Source organism: Cryptotermes secundus, unplaced genomic scaffold (assembly GCF_002891405.2).
Source record: "Cryptotermes secundus unplaced genomic scaffold, Csec_1.0 scaffold669, whole genome shotgun sequence".
NCBI lineage: Eukaryota > Metazoa > Arthropoda > Insecta > Blattodea > Kalotermitidae > Cryptotermes > Cryptotermes secundus.
In genome coordinates, this window is record NW_019726235.1 from 479007 (window position 1) to 493884 (window position 14878).

At 37.2% G+C, this 14878-nt stretch overlaps 1 protein-coding gene across 3 annotated transcripts in view; it reads left to right on the top strand.

Moving 5' to 3' along the window:
* LOC111864072 (zinc finger protein 704) overlaps positions 1 to 3461 on the top strand; it is a 201267-nt gene extending 197806 nt beyond the window's left edge. For all 3 annotated transcript variants that reach the window (XM_033751314.1, XM_033751313.1, XM_033751315.1), the window contains one exon: positions 1214 to 3461. In XM_033751314.1, coding sequence (XP_033607205.1) covers positions 1214 to 1447 — 234 coding nt within the window. In that variant the 3' untranslated portion in view covers positions 1448 to 3461. The remainder of the gene's footprint in view (positions 1 to 1213) is intronic.
* Positions 3462 to 14878: the final 11417 nt, after the last annotated feature.

The window sequence follows — 14878 nt, forward strand, 5'->3', positions numbered from 1 at the left end:
GTTGACCACTGTGAAAACATCAGATATGTAAATGTGATTATCATTTTCTTCAGTTTTGCACATACAAAAGACAATTCCCTTCTGACAGTAGAGTATTTGAGTTTATTTTGAACATTGTCCTGTCTATTAATAGCTTAACCTTTCAAAGTAGAGTGACTGATATGTGTACCATGGGCTGTGACAGAAATACACTCTGCATTTTGCCCACATAGTGTATTTGTGAGTTTCATAGGATAAACAATAATTATATCCCTAACATCATTAACCAGCTGGTTTTTGTAAATGGGATTTCTCTGAAGTATGAACTAAATTTTTAAATACATTTCACAAGAATTTCAGGCTTTAGGAGATTAAAACTCAAGTTTGAGAGTCTAATGTAAAGAGGTTTGCTGTATAGTATAAGATCTGAATCACAGAAATTTACTACAATTTCTATTAGAGGCTTAAAATCATGTTGTAATGTCTTTATTATAAAAATAAATCAAAGCCATGATGAAGTAAGTAGTATCAGAATGAACGTTATAATAACAGCAGAAATTATGCTGTGTTATGGTTCTGCCCCAGCTGTGTTTTGCTTTGTGGCTAAGTAGTTTGCTTTGTTTCCATCGTAGGATGGTGTCCATGGCAACTTCATGTTGGCCTGTTAACCTAGACAGTCCCAATTCTGAGGGGTTCTGATGATTGTGTATTGCAAGTAGTGTTACTAACATTCTGGATCATCTCCATCATTCCAAATTTGAAAATGGAGCATAATATTTGAGGATCTGGATGTTCTGCCATCATCAGGTTAAGGATACTCACGCAGTCACTCAGTCAGAGTCATTAAGAGTTAATCTTGTTCAGTGACCACTGAATTCACTAAAATAACACTGCATAAGCCACTCAGAGCCACTGGGAGACAATACACAGCAACACAGAGCATTGCCATAATTTTTATTGCATATTTGTTTGTTACGTCTCAGTAACAAGACTTGATCACCGTGACTTATACAGCTTTTATTTTTGCTTTACTTTGGAGTTGGCTCTTCCAAAATGATCCAATTGAGTAGGTCCCCTGACTGAGGATGGGAGCAGACTTAGGTCCCCAAATGTTCTGTTGTATCTTAGAAACCAAGTCCAGAAGGCTAGTAATACTGTGACAGTTGCAGTCTCCTTGCTCTTTGTTCCTTTCTTGTGGCACAGCAGGAAGTGACATGGGCTTTGTGTTTAACAGAGCTCACCTCAGAAACACCTGAAACTCAGCCCACGAACAGGCAGCGTGACACATCACCAGTCCAGTGGTAGCCAGCTGCTGTCACTGTCAGCACCCAACAAACTGCCTGGTAGTCCAACTAGAAAACTGCGAGGTGAAACAAAGAAGTGTCGCAAGGTATATGGAATGGAGCATCGAGAACTCTGGTGCACCCAGTGCAAATGGAAGAAGGCATGCACAAGATTTGGAGACTAGAGGGACTGCATCTCCATCATTGTCAAGTTGTGGCCAGAAACAACGGGCATTGTCAGACAGTTATGGATGAGTGTTGTTAACACTGTTACAGCTGAATTTCTCACAGCAGAGACAGTTAAGGGTACTACCCTCCGGGATGTGACACTGAGTAGTCTCGTAGGTTTCCAGTGTTTCATAGGAGCATACTGCCTCCATCTTCAGGATGGTACTGCAGGCCAAGCCAGCAACAAACAAGCAACAAGCATAGCAAACCAGTCTCGGAAGGCATAATATGGATACAGACCTGGTTGAGTACCCTGCAAGAACTAGCAGGGGTGCAAGACTCACTGTGTTTGCTGAAGCTTGCTGCTTGTTTTGCTCACACTTCAGCCCTGGAGACAGTGGCAGTTCATTTCACTGAAACATCAGTAAACTTGTACCAGAGTACATAGCATCACATCTGAGAAGATAGTAAGTATACATCATTGGTAACACTGCTTCCTGAGAAGCAAGTTCAGCAAGGAACCACTTTGAACAGAAGTGTGTATCCCATTTTGGTAGCTCTGATATATTTAAGTGTAAAGCAACACATGCATTGTGCGATTGCTACATAGCTGTTGGTAATGAAGACCCTTGCTAGTTAGTTGGTACATTTTGATTCTACAGTATGGCACACACCAGACTATCTCCCTGTCCCTTCCTTCAGTTGGTTATCTGCCTAGATCATGATTATTCATGGTACAGCTTGCAACATCATTAACTGATCATTCTGTGATGAGGATTCTCCTCGATTTCTGGGAATTAGCGAAGTCCTCAGAGCTATGAAGGCTTTCAATGGAAAGTATATTCACTCTTCTCTCCTTTGCCATTGCAGGCAGCAAATAAACAAGGACTGAAGTCTCACCCTAGCAGCTCCTTGGCCCATTCTCTAGTGACTTACATGGCCCCAAGCCCTTGTCTGGGGTAGGTGTCACATTTTGTTCTGCAATTCAGTGTGTGAAGCATGAACGTAAGTTGGGAATTTTTGAGAGCAAGGAATGAAGGAAAGTATTTAGACCCATGAGAGATGATGAAAATGGGAAGTGAAGTAAACGATGAGGGGAGGAATTTCAAAATTAGTACCCTTTTCCCAGAATTGTTGGATCAGTTAATTCAGGTGCATGCAGCACAGACTGGGGAACCAAACAGAATTCTGGAAGGGAAAATTCTTTGAGACTAGAAAGTTCAAGTACCAAGGTAGAACTGAGAATGTAATATTAAAATCAATCTTAGGATAGGTGTTGTGGAGGTGTGAATTCCATTGGACTGACTCAGGACAAGAGGGTTGGTTTCTGTGTTGATGGTGTGAGTCAGTGTAACATAATAGCATATTAGGGATCAAAGGAAAATGCATGAACTATGGCCACTTAACTGTATGAAATCAATAATAGCCTGAATACAAATTTTAAATTTTACTCTCAGTTCATTTAATTCTGTTACTGTCATATGCTACCATCTTCATTCTTTGACAATGATACATTTAATTCATAATTCTAAGAAGTGGTTACAGATTACATTGGTGATCTAAAATAACTTTAAAAATACTGGACTAGATTGGTTGCAACTGCTGTATCTCTAATTTCAGGACTGTGCCCAGATTAGGAAGATTTGCACTTCCAGTATCAGATGCCTTTCTATGTTGGACAAGTTCTTACTTGACAGAATAACAGAACTTGTGTATGTAAGTTGTGGTTTTCAGCTTCTGTACTTGACAAAGATATGAAAATGGAAGAACACAGGGGCTCCTTTTCTGAAAATTTTCTTTGGTTTATGTTTGTTATAAAGTCCTAAAAATTGTCAGAACATGAGGAGATACAACAGTGTTTACTGTAACAGGAATATATGAGCCCATGACTAACAAAATATATGCCACTCAAGTAGTATCATATGTCTGTAACATTAAAATTATCTGCTAAAAGCAATATTAAATGTAGGGTAAAAATACCAGTAAATGCAGCTTTGTGTAGGTTTTATATCTGTGAATGTCTTTTTAACACATACAAGTTCTTCTATAATATTTGTTCATTGGAGTTTGGGTTAGAAATCCTGAATGATCTCTCCAGCAACTGTTACACTGTTGAACCCAACAGTATCCTGGTATATCTTGGTTAAATATTTCATAATTGTACATAAATTTAATAACTAGGAAATTATGGGAAGACAAATGAAATTAAGCACGCTATTATGATATGTCCTATGGGAACACAAATGCTTATAGATATTCAGGATTTGTATAGTCATGTATTGTGAACAAAAATCAGTTTCTTTTTCCACTACTCTGAATTCTTTCATTTATATCTGACAGTGAATAACTGTTATGAGCTATTACTTTAGAAAATCCTGTATGAAGATCAAGTTGTAAACAGTAGTCATGAAAAATCAATAAAATTAATCGATCTTGTAACTATAATTTCAAGCTTGTCACTGTCTTCCCATGATGTTATGTCAAAATTGTCTGTCTCCTTTAAGTGAAGCATCATTGCTGCATCTTCTGGACTGGATCCATGACTTCCATTGTTCTTGTGCGTTATTGTAGTTAATTTTCTGTGCTAGAATCTAAATTTTGATGTGCTGATATATTTTTTAATTCAAATTAATATCCAGTAAATTTATAATTTTAATAACGTATTGTAAATAAAATTACAGCAAGTAACATAAGTAGATGCAGCTTCAGCCTTTATCTTGAAAAAGGAGATTTGATTGTGTCCAAATTAAAAGTAGATATATTTGTTTCTTGGGTTAGACCTGCAGAGCAATATCAACTAGCATGGAATGTATAAAAATAGAAATAACCATTACCTGTAATGTGAGCAAGCAGTATGTTTTAAAGTTTTATAAATGCTGTAGTGCAGATTGCTTGCCAGAAGAGACTCCTAGAGCTACAGAATCTGCTGTCACAGGTTGCTACAGTCTGTAAGGCTCACAGGTATAACATTACTGTAAGTTGAGCAAATGAGATATTTTAAATGTAGGGTTAGACTGGAAAGTGCAATATGAAGAATGTTACAAAAATGGATTTTACTGAATAAATAACGTGGGAGAAAAAGACATATTTATATTGGTTCAGTGTTATCAATAGGATATTTTGGCACTGAACATGTGTGTCTGTTGGTATCCAATGAATGTAATATAAGAGTCTTATGAAATGATTGACGATCATCTGTAATTGTTGTAAGGTTGCCTGTAGTTAGGGAAACCATCAGTGGCATTATTTTGCAGTGTGTTTTCAGAAATGATATGTTACAATGAATTTAGCAGTGGAGTGGATTTCAAGTTATGCTTACATGTGTGAGTGAAAATCAGAGGATGTGTGGTTGCATGTGTTGAATGTACTGGTGTGGCCTTGCCGAGAAGAATACATTGCTACAACATTTCAGTGTTTCAATACGTACATATATTTTATGCTCTCTTAGGTGAAATCGAGGTTTCATTTTTTGTTCATTTATTTGAGGACTGAGTTTAAATATGGATGAGAGTTAATAATAAAGATAGCAGATGGTTTTGCAAGATCTCATGTTTATAGCAAATAAAGATACAATGAAGAGGAGGCATTTGAGAAGTTGATACATGTTAAATAATCCACATGTCTGACAAGCATGAGAATGAAATCATATTGTTAAACAAGTATTTTTCATTTCATATGAATTTAAACATGACAAATTTGCCAGTCATTGTACAGTTTGACCAAAATATCTGGGGTCCAACACAAAGCCACATGTTGCAAAACATATATCACATATGTATTATGTTTAATTTTTATAACAAAATGAATTATAAAATATCAGACAAAAATATGATTTAATATATAGCTTTAATTATCAATTACCACATAAAATATACATTGTAATTATAAATTTATTCTTATATATTATACATATTAATTACACATATTGTACAGTGTATAAATTTCTAGACCAGTGTTTAGTGGGGAGGATGCCAGTGGCACACTTATTAGAGTGCGATGGATCTCAGAGCAATCCAAATGTCATTCAGACAGAAGGAAATCATTAGTACAATTCTGGCTCAATATGCAAGGTGAATAATTGATTATAGTTTGCCTTCTGATAGGTTAATGAGTTTTATTTTAGTTTTAAATGGGCAGCCATCAGTTTATAGCTGCATAAATATGCTCATCACTTGGCATGTGACAGTTTGTGTTCATTCCAGTGTAGAAGAGAATTAATGGAATAATATGTTATATTTGAATATACACCTGTTTGGGGGTGGATTTTTGCATCATAGTTGTTTGAAATGGGTACCTTTTTATTAGTTTATATCTGTGATATAGACATGGTCCTCTGTCCCTGATTGTAGAGGAGTTATGTAATAAGGCAGGTAGAATTAAAGTACTATACTGGTATACATTTTTAAAAAGTATTTTGTTTACTGGTATTTTTAGTAAAAAATATTACATTTTTAAAGTTTTAGTTTCATAAATACTGAACACAGTTCAATAAAGTATATATTTCTGCATGCAAGTACTTTTAAACACCTATTTGAGAGAAAATGTTTCATGATTTTTTATTGCTGTTATGATACCATATAGGTATATCTTTAAAACACAAGGATAAAAGGTAAAAAAGAAGGAGAAAGAGGCAAAGGTATCCCTGTAACAGGCGAGGAGGCCCATGGGGTTCTGAGCCGTTAAGGTATCCACATTTTCTAGACAGTTGGCTCACAGATGGCTGTGAGGTTATCGGCCTTGTTCAAATGAAACCCATTTGCTGTGATGCTAGTGAATATGGCTATTGCAAGTGAAGGAACTGGATGACTGTTCATTGGTCCTATTGGGATGGATTCTATGCCTGGAATGCTAACACTGAACTATGCCATAATATGCCCATTCTGTTGCACAGTCTATGAGTGACTGCTGATGGCCATATTTGCCAGCTGTGCTGCAGATAGATTTCATGCAAACAGCCTTTGTATGAAGTAATAATAACATCATGTTTTTGAAAGAGCTTTATCAGGATAGGGGAGATGGCAAATGCTTAATGTGATTATTAATTGTACAAAACACAAGTGATGCAAAAGTACACCATATTTTCTCATGAAGGAGTACATGATCTGGCTGTTTGGGTGTATGAAACAGTAATATATTAGTGATAGGCACCATAGGAAACTGATGTATGTGTCCACTTGAATGATATTGGCCAGAGGCTTTGTCCCCATCACTGTATGAGTGGTCCAAGCAATTGTTTCAGCTTAACAAGTGTGGTGTCTGTGAGTGCGATTTTGTGTGTGTACATGTGTGCGTGTGCATTCTGCATCAGCAGTGGCATAAAATGCTTTCTGAATGTCACTTTGTAATAGGTTTAAGGCATATAGTTTCTTCTTAAGTAATTAAACTTGCCTTTCAATATAGAAAATTAAAATGTGAAAACATGAGCCAGACAATGATCCATAGAGCTTTATTGCACACATCTGCAATTGGTTCAGTTGCCTGACCCTATTTAAAACAGACAATTTAAACAAGCAAGTCATGTACTAATATTGTAGTATGTTATCTCAGTAATGATTGAAATACAATGGCATATTTTATTTTAAAATATTGTTTAGAAACTAGCGTAGTTGAAAATGTGTTACTTTAAATGTTACATCCTTTGCAATAACGTTTTAGAATAAACTTTTTATAGACATTAGTAGAGGCTCTTATGTGCATTGAATTGGAAGAGCTAATTTGACTACAGACAAAACATGATTATGGTAATGCTCATATATTCAGGGAAACGGTTGGCAAAAATGTTTGAATGTAAATCCATGAGAGGATAAGAAATTGTTAGAGCAGCCTAAAGTTCTGTATTGCATTGAACTAGATTTTCATGAGCTGCTTATAATTCTGGTGCTTGACGTGTCACAATGGAAACATAAGGACTGCTGTTGACATTCAAAGATTTCTTTGAAGTCAAAGGACAGAAACACAAAGAAACTATGTAACATTGTAGTAACTGCCAGAAACTAGCTAAATGTTACAGAAATGCTAGCTGCCTGCCATCTGTGAATAAAAAGTAAAGAAAATGCTAGGGGTAATTGAAATTTGTAACTGGTGAGACTCATCATTGCCCTGCCTATCATGATTTTTGCCTGACATTGCCACACAGTAGGTTAAATAAAAGCATCCTTCAGAAGCACACATTGCAGAATGTCCATATTTATCAGTCTTAATTTGTGTGATCATGTTTCTTACCATTTTTCAATAATTCTACCAGCATAATAAACCAAGACTATTAAGACGTCCTTCAGTTCCTACCATAACTGCAGTGCTGAGCAAGCTGACTCCTCAGGCAGTGACGCTTCTTTCTAACTTGTATTCAGCAGGTGCCCAGTTTGAATTCCAGCTGGGAACCAACTGTCCTGTTTGAAGTTTTCATAGTTTTCCTCACTGCCTCCAATAAATTATGAGATACGAGGGTTGTACTGAAAGTCATGAGCAACAATTTTTTGTAAAGTAACATGCTTTATTATTGACAAACCAAATACACCACCTCAATCTACAGATCTTTCTTTATCGCCACTTCTTTGTACACATTTCTCCCAGGGTTCTGGGAGTTTGAAAATTCCCCTTCTGTAAAATTCCTTTCCAGCTATCCGAAGACACTGACACACTGCTTTCTGAATTGCTTCCCTTGTCTCAAAACGTTATCCACACAGCTGATCCTTCACAAATCCAAAAAGATGGTAGTTGGAGGGTGCAGATCAGGGCTATAGGAGGGGTGTGGAAGATCTTCCCACCCCATCTTTGCAATTGCATCCAATGTGAGGCGAGAGGCGTGGGGGCGAGCGTTGTCATGCAGGATGATGATGTTTCGTCCCAGACGTTTATCGCACAATGCATGACAGAGCTTGTGCAGCGTCTGGACATAACGAGCAGCATTGATGCTTTTTCCCTAGGTTCCAGGAATTCAGCCAGAATAAACCCCTCTGCATCCCAGAAGACTGTGCCCATCACCTTTGGAGCTGATGGCACCATCTTTGCCTTCTTTTTTGATGGAGAATGCAAATACTCTGCCGTTTCGTTTCAGGCTCGAAATGGTGAAACCAGCTTTCGTCACCTATCACAATACAGAGCAAAAAATCATCGCCTTCGTGTCAATATCTCTGCAGCAGTTCTGAGGTGATGGCTTTTCGCTGACCTTTGTGGTCTTCGGTCAATAACTGTGGGAGCCAACAAGCACAAACTTTCCTATAGCCCAAGCTTTCCATCATCTCCTGTACTGCACTGTGCCCTATTCCCAGTTTTCGGGTTATTGTGTCCACAGACACACGCCTGTCATCTTGAATGATCTCATCCACTCTTTCCTTGTTGTGTTCAGTTAAGGCTGTTCGAGGGCGACCACTCCAAGGCTCATCTTTGATGCTGGTGTTCCCCATCTTTGAACACTGCTCGCACCCATGCACACACTTCCATAAGCATGCTGAAGTCTCTGGTGAATTTCTGCAGCAGGGATTTCCTCTTTCACAAGAAATTTGATGACAGCATGCTGGTGAAACGACATATTGTTTTCAGCCATTTTGTTAGGAGTGATACTGGTCACGTGATGCAAGCTATTGACATCCAAAGACACTCGAGGTTAACACAGCAGCTGGTTCCATCTACCACCATACTCTCTTTCGTCTGCTGTTCCCAGGTTGCATGCAAAAAAAAAGTTGCTCATGATTTTTGGTATGACCTACATAGTTTGTTTAAATAGGCCACATCTACTTCTTTCTCCATCCCTTGCAGTTCATAATTCATTAATCATCCCAGTATTTGACACTATATAATTTGAGCTACTGATAGTGGTGCTGAAGAAGTCATAAATAAATACAGTAACTACAGTACAGCCCTACCAATGCAGGATTAGAATGAGCACTGGGAACAACTGCTTACATCCTGTTCACAAAATTGGCAGTTTAAATGTATCATTTGGCAGTACTTTATGAATATGTTTCATCCAGCTGGTTTTTAGTTGGCATTGACATGTGAAAGGGGCACTTATAATGCCCACTGTTAATGTGCAAATAATTATGCTTTCAAAAAAATATGATAGACCAACAGTTTCCAGGCTCTTATAAATATATCATGATAAGGCTGACTCCAGTATTTTGATTTAGCTACTACAAAGAGTTATTAGATGGAGCCTTGAAAGAGTTAGAAGGGAAACTGTTTAGATGGGAAATTTGTTGCTATTAGCATTGCATAATGAGTAGTTGGCTGTATATAAAAAGAAGCAATCACTGCAAAGTCTTATTCAACTTGTAAAAAGCCTTTAGATTTTTTTTAGCATTTAAGAGAATCAGTTGAAATACAAATGACAAATATTATTTATTAAAGCACTCAATGTGATATTAGGAGCTTATTCCTTGTGCATAAAATATATATATTATACTAATGTTGTATACATCTTTACATTCAAACATTTCAAAATAACGTTTCGATTGTTTTAAAATGCCATCTCTTTTGAGATTTTCTTTTTGCATATAAAATCTACTTTTCTCAGGTATAATGTATAGAGCATGAAGTGTCAACTACTTCCCTGTGTATAAACAACTATTTTAAGTATTTCTGATAGAAGATGGAACAGCTGGTATAGTTCCAGTTAAAACATACTGGTGATATCAGTATTTAAAACATTAAAAATTGGCCACAAATATATTCCATCTCTAAAACTTGTGTACTTTCAATACTGATAACAAAAATTATGTATCACCTAAACATTTGTTTCTAAAACATGTAACTTCCATATCATATTACATAACATTTATATGGTTGTATTGGCCACAAGAATTATAAATTTGTCATTATAAAAATGATTTTTAAATAACTGAGCAGTTGATTAATTAATAAAATTATGAATATGCATTGTGATAATAGCTTTTAATTTGGTTAAAATGTATGTTATGATTGATCATAAAATTAGTATTGATGTTTTATTCATTCAATATATAATTGTTATTAAAGTATTTATAATTTAAGTTTGTGAATTACAAATTATGTACTGTGAAACTTGAGGCCTATACCAAATTCAGTGTGTTTCTGCATCAGTTTGCTTCTAGTTACCGTAAATTTCTCTCAGTGGGACAACAGATGGACATGTTGGTGAGCAAAGAGTTGTTTTCAGTAAATGTGGAACATCAGTGTCGTTCTGTGCAGTTCATTACTATCTAGAATACCTTTCTTACACAACTGAAATGTTTTACAAAATGCTATTTTTTTAAATGATGCATTGTAGAAACACATGCATTCATTATATAGATGTCAGTACTTCTTATATTATAAATGTAGCTTATCATGTAGCACTTATAAGCGAACATAGTTCTGTGGATATCATGTGTAATGTGCAGTACATTACATATACATATATATTATATATATTATTACATAATGAAATCACAGTCTTTCATTCCATTTTACCCTAAATTTTTTCATGTTGTGTGTCTATAATCAATATGCTAATCCTGGTGAATGAACTGTTGCAGTGTCATTACACTGTAAACTGAAAGCATGCTGGGTCTGTTTGTATCATGTGCATTCTTGTGGCTTGTGGCATTGATTACTGATGTGGGTGGATATTGATGTTTTAGAGGAATAAGTTGCCTCCTTCAGTGTAGCAGTGTGTGCAGGGTGAGGTGCATAGGCACATTGCAATGAAGATGTTCACGCAGGCCCACAAGATAAGGTAACGAAGTGAACCCTGTTCAGACTTATTCTTCCCATTTGCCCATATCAGATTCCACTTCCTCACCCCCCTCTCATGGGTCTGGGTGACCACCCTCCTTGCAGGCTGCCTATATAAGATGAACCAATTCCACACCTTATACACTTCAACACTGAAGACAAAGGAGCTATGTTTATCTTAAATGATAGTATCAGCCTACAAGACAGCACAGTGTTTCAGCCCAGAAGGCAGTCACTACCATGAAAATCCGAAACTTACATTAATGTACATTATCGCTGACATCTCATTATCATCAAGTTTTGTCATCTCACAGTGTATTTGTATTAGTGGCAAAACCAAAATAACAACAGACTGAGATGATGAGCAGTGTTAAAGTGTCTTGTAGTTTGCCTTGAAAGAACTGCAGCTTTTATGTGTGTGTGTGATCATGCCATCTACATTTATCATGAAATTCTTTGGTTATGTTTTTATTGATTGTAATGCATTGATATGTAGGAAATTAGCAGTTTTATCTTCGCTCTTATATGCGTGGCTTCTAATTTCAGGACCGTTAGAATGTTTTCCAGCATTTCAACAAGCCCGCAACATTCAACATGGCCTAATCCTGATAGCCAAAGCCACAGATTAAGCTCAAGCCATGAGAACCTGAGGACTACATCTGGATCTTATATAATGATTGCCTGTATCTTGGCATTCAAACACATATTGTAATAGTGGATTCCAATTGTATTGATTTTCCCTTTGAGGATGGTCTGTAAAGACTGTGGATTGAAATAAGAAAAATCTTCACTAGTCACACTGGACAGAACTTTTTTAACTTCTCATGATCTACCATTCACTTTAGAAATATGTATGAGTGCCCTTCTCAGTTGGTACATGTTGGTACACATACTGGCAAGCTTGTCGGAAGTCGCATATCAGCGGGTGCATTGAGGTTGAAACCAAGCATAAGAAACTTGGTATAGTGGGTTTAGAAAGGAGGTATTATGTACAACCATCTATGCTTGGAACTTAGTATTAACATTCACCCAGTGTGGAAAATTACAGTAAATAAATTGCCATGTAAAGGGCAAGTGCCCCCTTCCACATGCATTCAGGGGCACTGCCCTAGAGTGCAGTGCTCTGGAAGTACTGACAGTGATCATCTGGTGCACAGTATTTTACTGGGGATGTATGAATAGATGAGCCAAGGAGAGGGGTACAGATGGGAATTCCTCATAGCACCTGCTGTGATCCGCAGTGGATGGAAAGTGACATATTTCAAGGTTGTACCAGTTGTGTGACACGATTGGAGAACAAGAACTTCACAGCTCACCATTCGCCAAGGTTAGATCTCGCATGTTCGGCAATTCATTTCTTCGGGAACGCTCTTTATACACTGGTAACATGTTTCGTCTCATCAGTTACTTAACAGCCTTCTGTTGTTCATCTCCCAGGGAACACGTTCATTGTTTCGGCATTGTCTACGCAATGGCCCACTGTTATTGCATTACCATGGATGTATCTACTCCAGACACGTTACAATACATATGTTAATTACAATTGAGAGCTAAGTAGCTCAGTCTGCATAGTGATGGGGCTAGAACCACAACTGTAGAATAGGAGTTTTCTTTTTGCCACTGCACCCAGACTGGCTCTGAACCCTAGTACCTTCCTTCCAGTTGGTGCTGGGAGTCTTTCCCTGGGGGTAAAGTAGCCGGGGCATGAAGGTGACCTGATCACCTCCATCTATTGATTCAGTTAAAAATATGTGGGGTTATACATCCACTTCTCCATGTCTGTAAGGGGTTGTGCTTAATTAAGTACTGGGACAACTTTACCTTAAATTAGTTTTAGATATTGAAGTAGTTGTTAAGTAATGTCTGATAATGTGATATTTTGTCCAGGTTTGGTGCAGACTCCAGTACTGAACCTCAGACAGCGTGTGTGGTGTGCATGTGTGATTTCGGAGATGAGCTGATTAAAGTCCTTCCATGCATGCATGAATTTCATGCAGAGTGCATTGATGAGTGGCTAAAAGTGAGTTTATGCAGATTATTGCTTTGTGTATGTCACACTTTTACTTTAAGTAAATTTAGTTCGTTTTGTTTATTCTTGCAACATGCTCTTAGTATGTCTTGTATATGTTCTGAGATTTAAATAATGAAATATTTACCTCAGATTGTGTTGTAACTTCTTTAATGACCAAGGGTTCAAACTTAGCAAAGAATGGAATCCCATCACCATGTCATTAGGGCATTCTGGCATGCATAGACGAAGAAAATCCCAAGCAGGCAAATGCAGGGAAGATGATGAAAAGATGGCACAGTAAGTGACAACAGGGGCACCAGTTTAAATGACATGGTGATAGGTTAGCGTCATGTGGGTGACTACATAATTTGACTCCAACCTCCTGCTGCATCGTATGCCAAGAGGATGAGTCAGCGATTCCACAGATTGGCATATATATCAGCGGTTTGTCGGTCTGTGGTAATTCACCACGTCAACCCTGAAGGTGGAGATCTCTGAAATGTTGGTTTTTGACTCAGCACTGAGATGACTGATTGCCCAATAAGATTTTAACATATTTTTAAGCTGTGAAAGCTTCAAATCTTCCATATTCTGACTGAATTATTTTACCGTTCCATTCCGAGTGTTTCTTCCTGTTTGCTTATGATCAGACCTTTTCAGGCATATATTATTTTGCTTTTGTAACAGCCTAAAGCAATACATATGTCTGTTCAAGGTGGTCAAGAGATCATTTTCATAATACCTCTTTTTAAATTTGTGTGCATGTGTGTGTCATAAATGAACACACACTGCATGTGTAAAAGCTGAGAATCTCGTATCTCACTGCCACTTTCACTTTGACGTTGTTTCACCGTTCTCCTACCTACTATTCTACCAATTTATTCCTTATAATGTAAGATCATAATAAACTGTGCTGTAGAGACTGTACTCAGGGAACATTTTATATAATTTATCTAAAATGGATTTTATTAGTGCTAGTTTGTATATAATGTGTGTGTAAAGGTGGTACTGAAGGCTGTGAACGTCTTTTGTCACATTCCTTAGTTGCGTATGGGTGTGTGTGTAATTCACATACATCTTACTTCAGAATCATTTGTTACAATATAGTGTACAGAGTGGTTCGTAAGTCTGGAACAGTGGTCTCACAGGTAAAAATTAAGAGTGTAAATTCAGGGGACTGTGGTGGTCATTCCACTGGTCACTGGTCCACTTACTGACAGATCTCCAGTTCCAGAGAAACAGTGATGATTTCACCCTTGTAGCAGTGGAATTATTAGCATCATTCTATGTTCTATCACCGTTTGAGTTTGTCACTCATTTTGAGATAACTAATATTCTTGTAATTACAACTACTCTATTAAAACCGTCACAACACAACTATATCAAAGTCAGTGCCTAGTTTTGGCTCTGCTACATGTTTCGGCTATTAACAGCCACCATCAGGCAAATACATGGCTGGATGCATGAAATGAAAATTATTCTTGTAATTACTTTATGCAAAACTAAAGTAGCTCTTGCTATATACCATTTATGATGGCCTTCACAGATTTCAGAAATTATCACTCCTACCCCTGTAGTAAACAAGTTAATGATAAAACTCAGTGTCCCTAATTATGACAGTGTATTTATTTATGCCCCGCTCTAAAAAACCAAGATTAATGGTCATGAGAATCCATTGCACTAACCACGCGACACCCTTTATCCTCAAAAGTTGTCACCTACTTCGCTGACAAGCAGCGGTCGC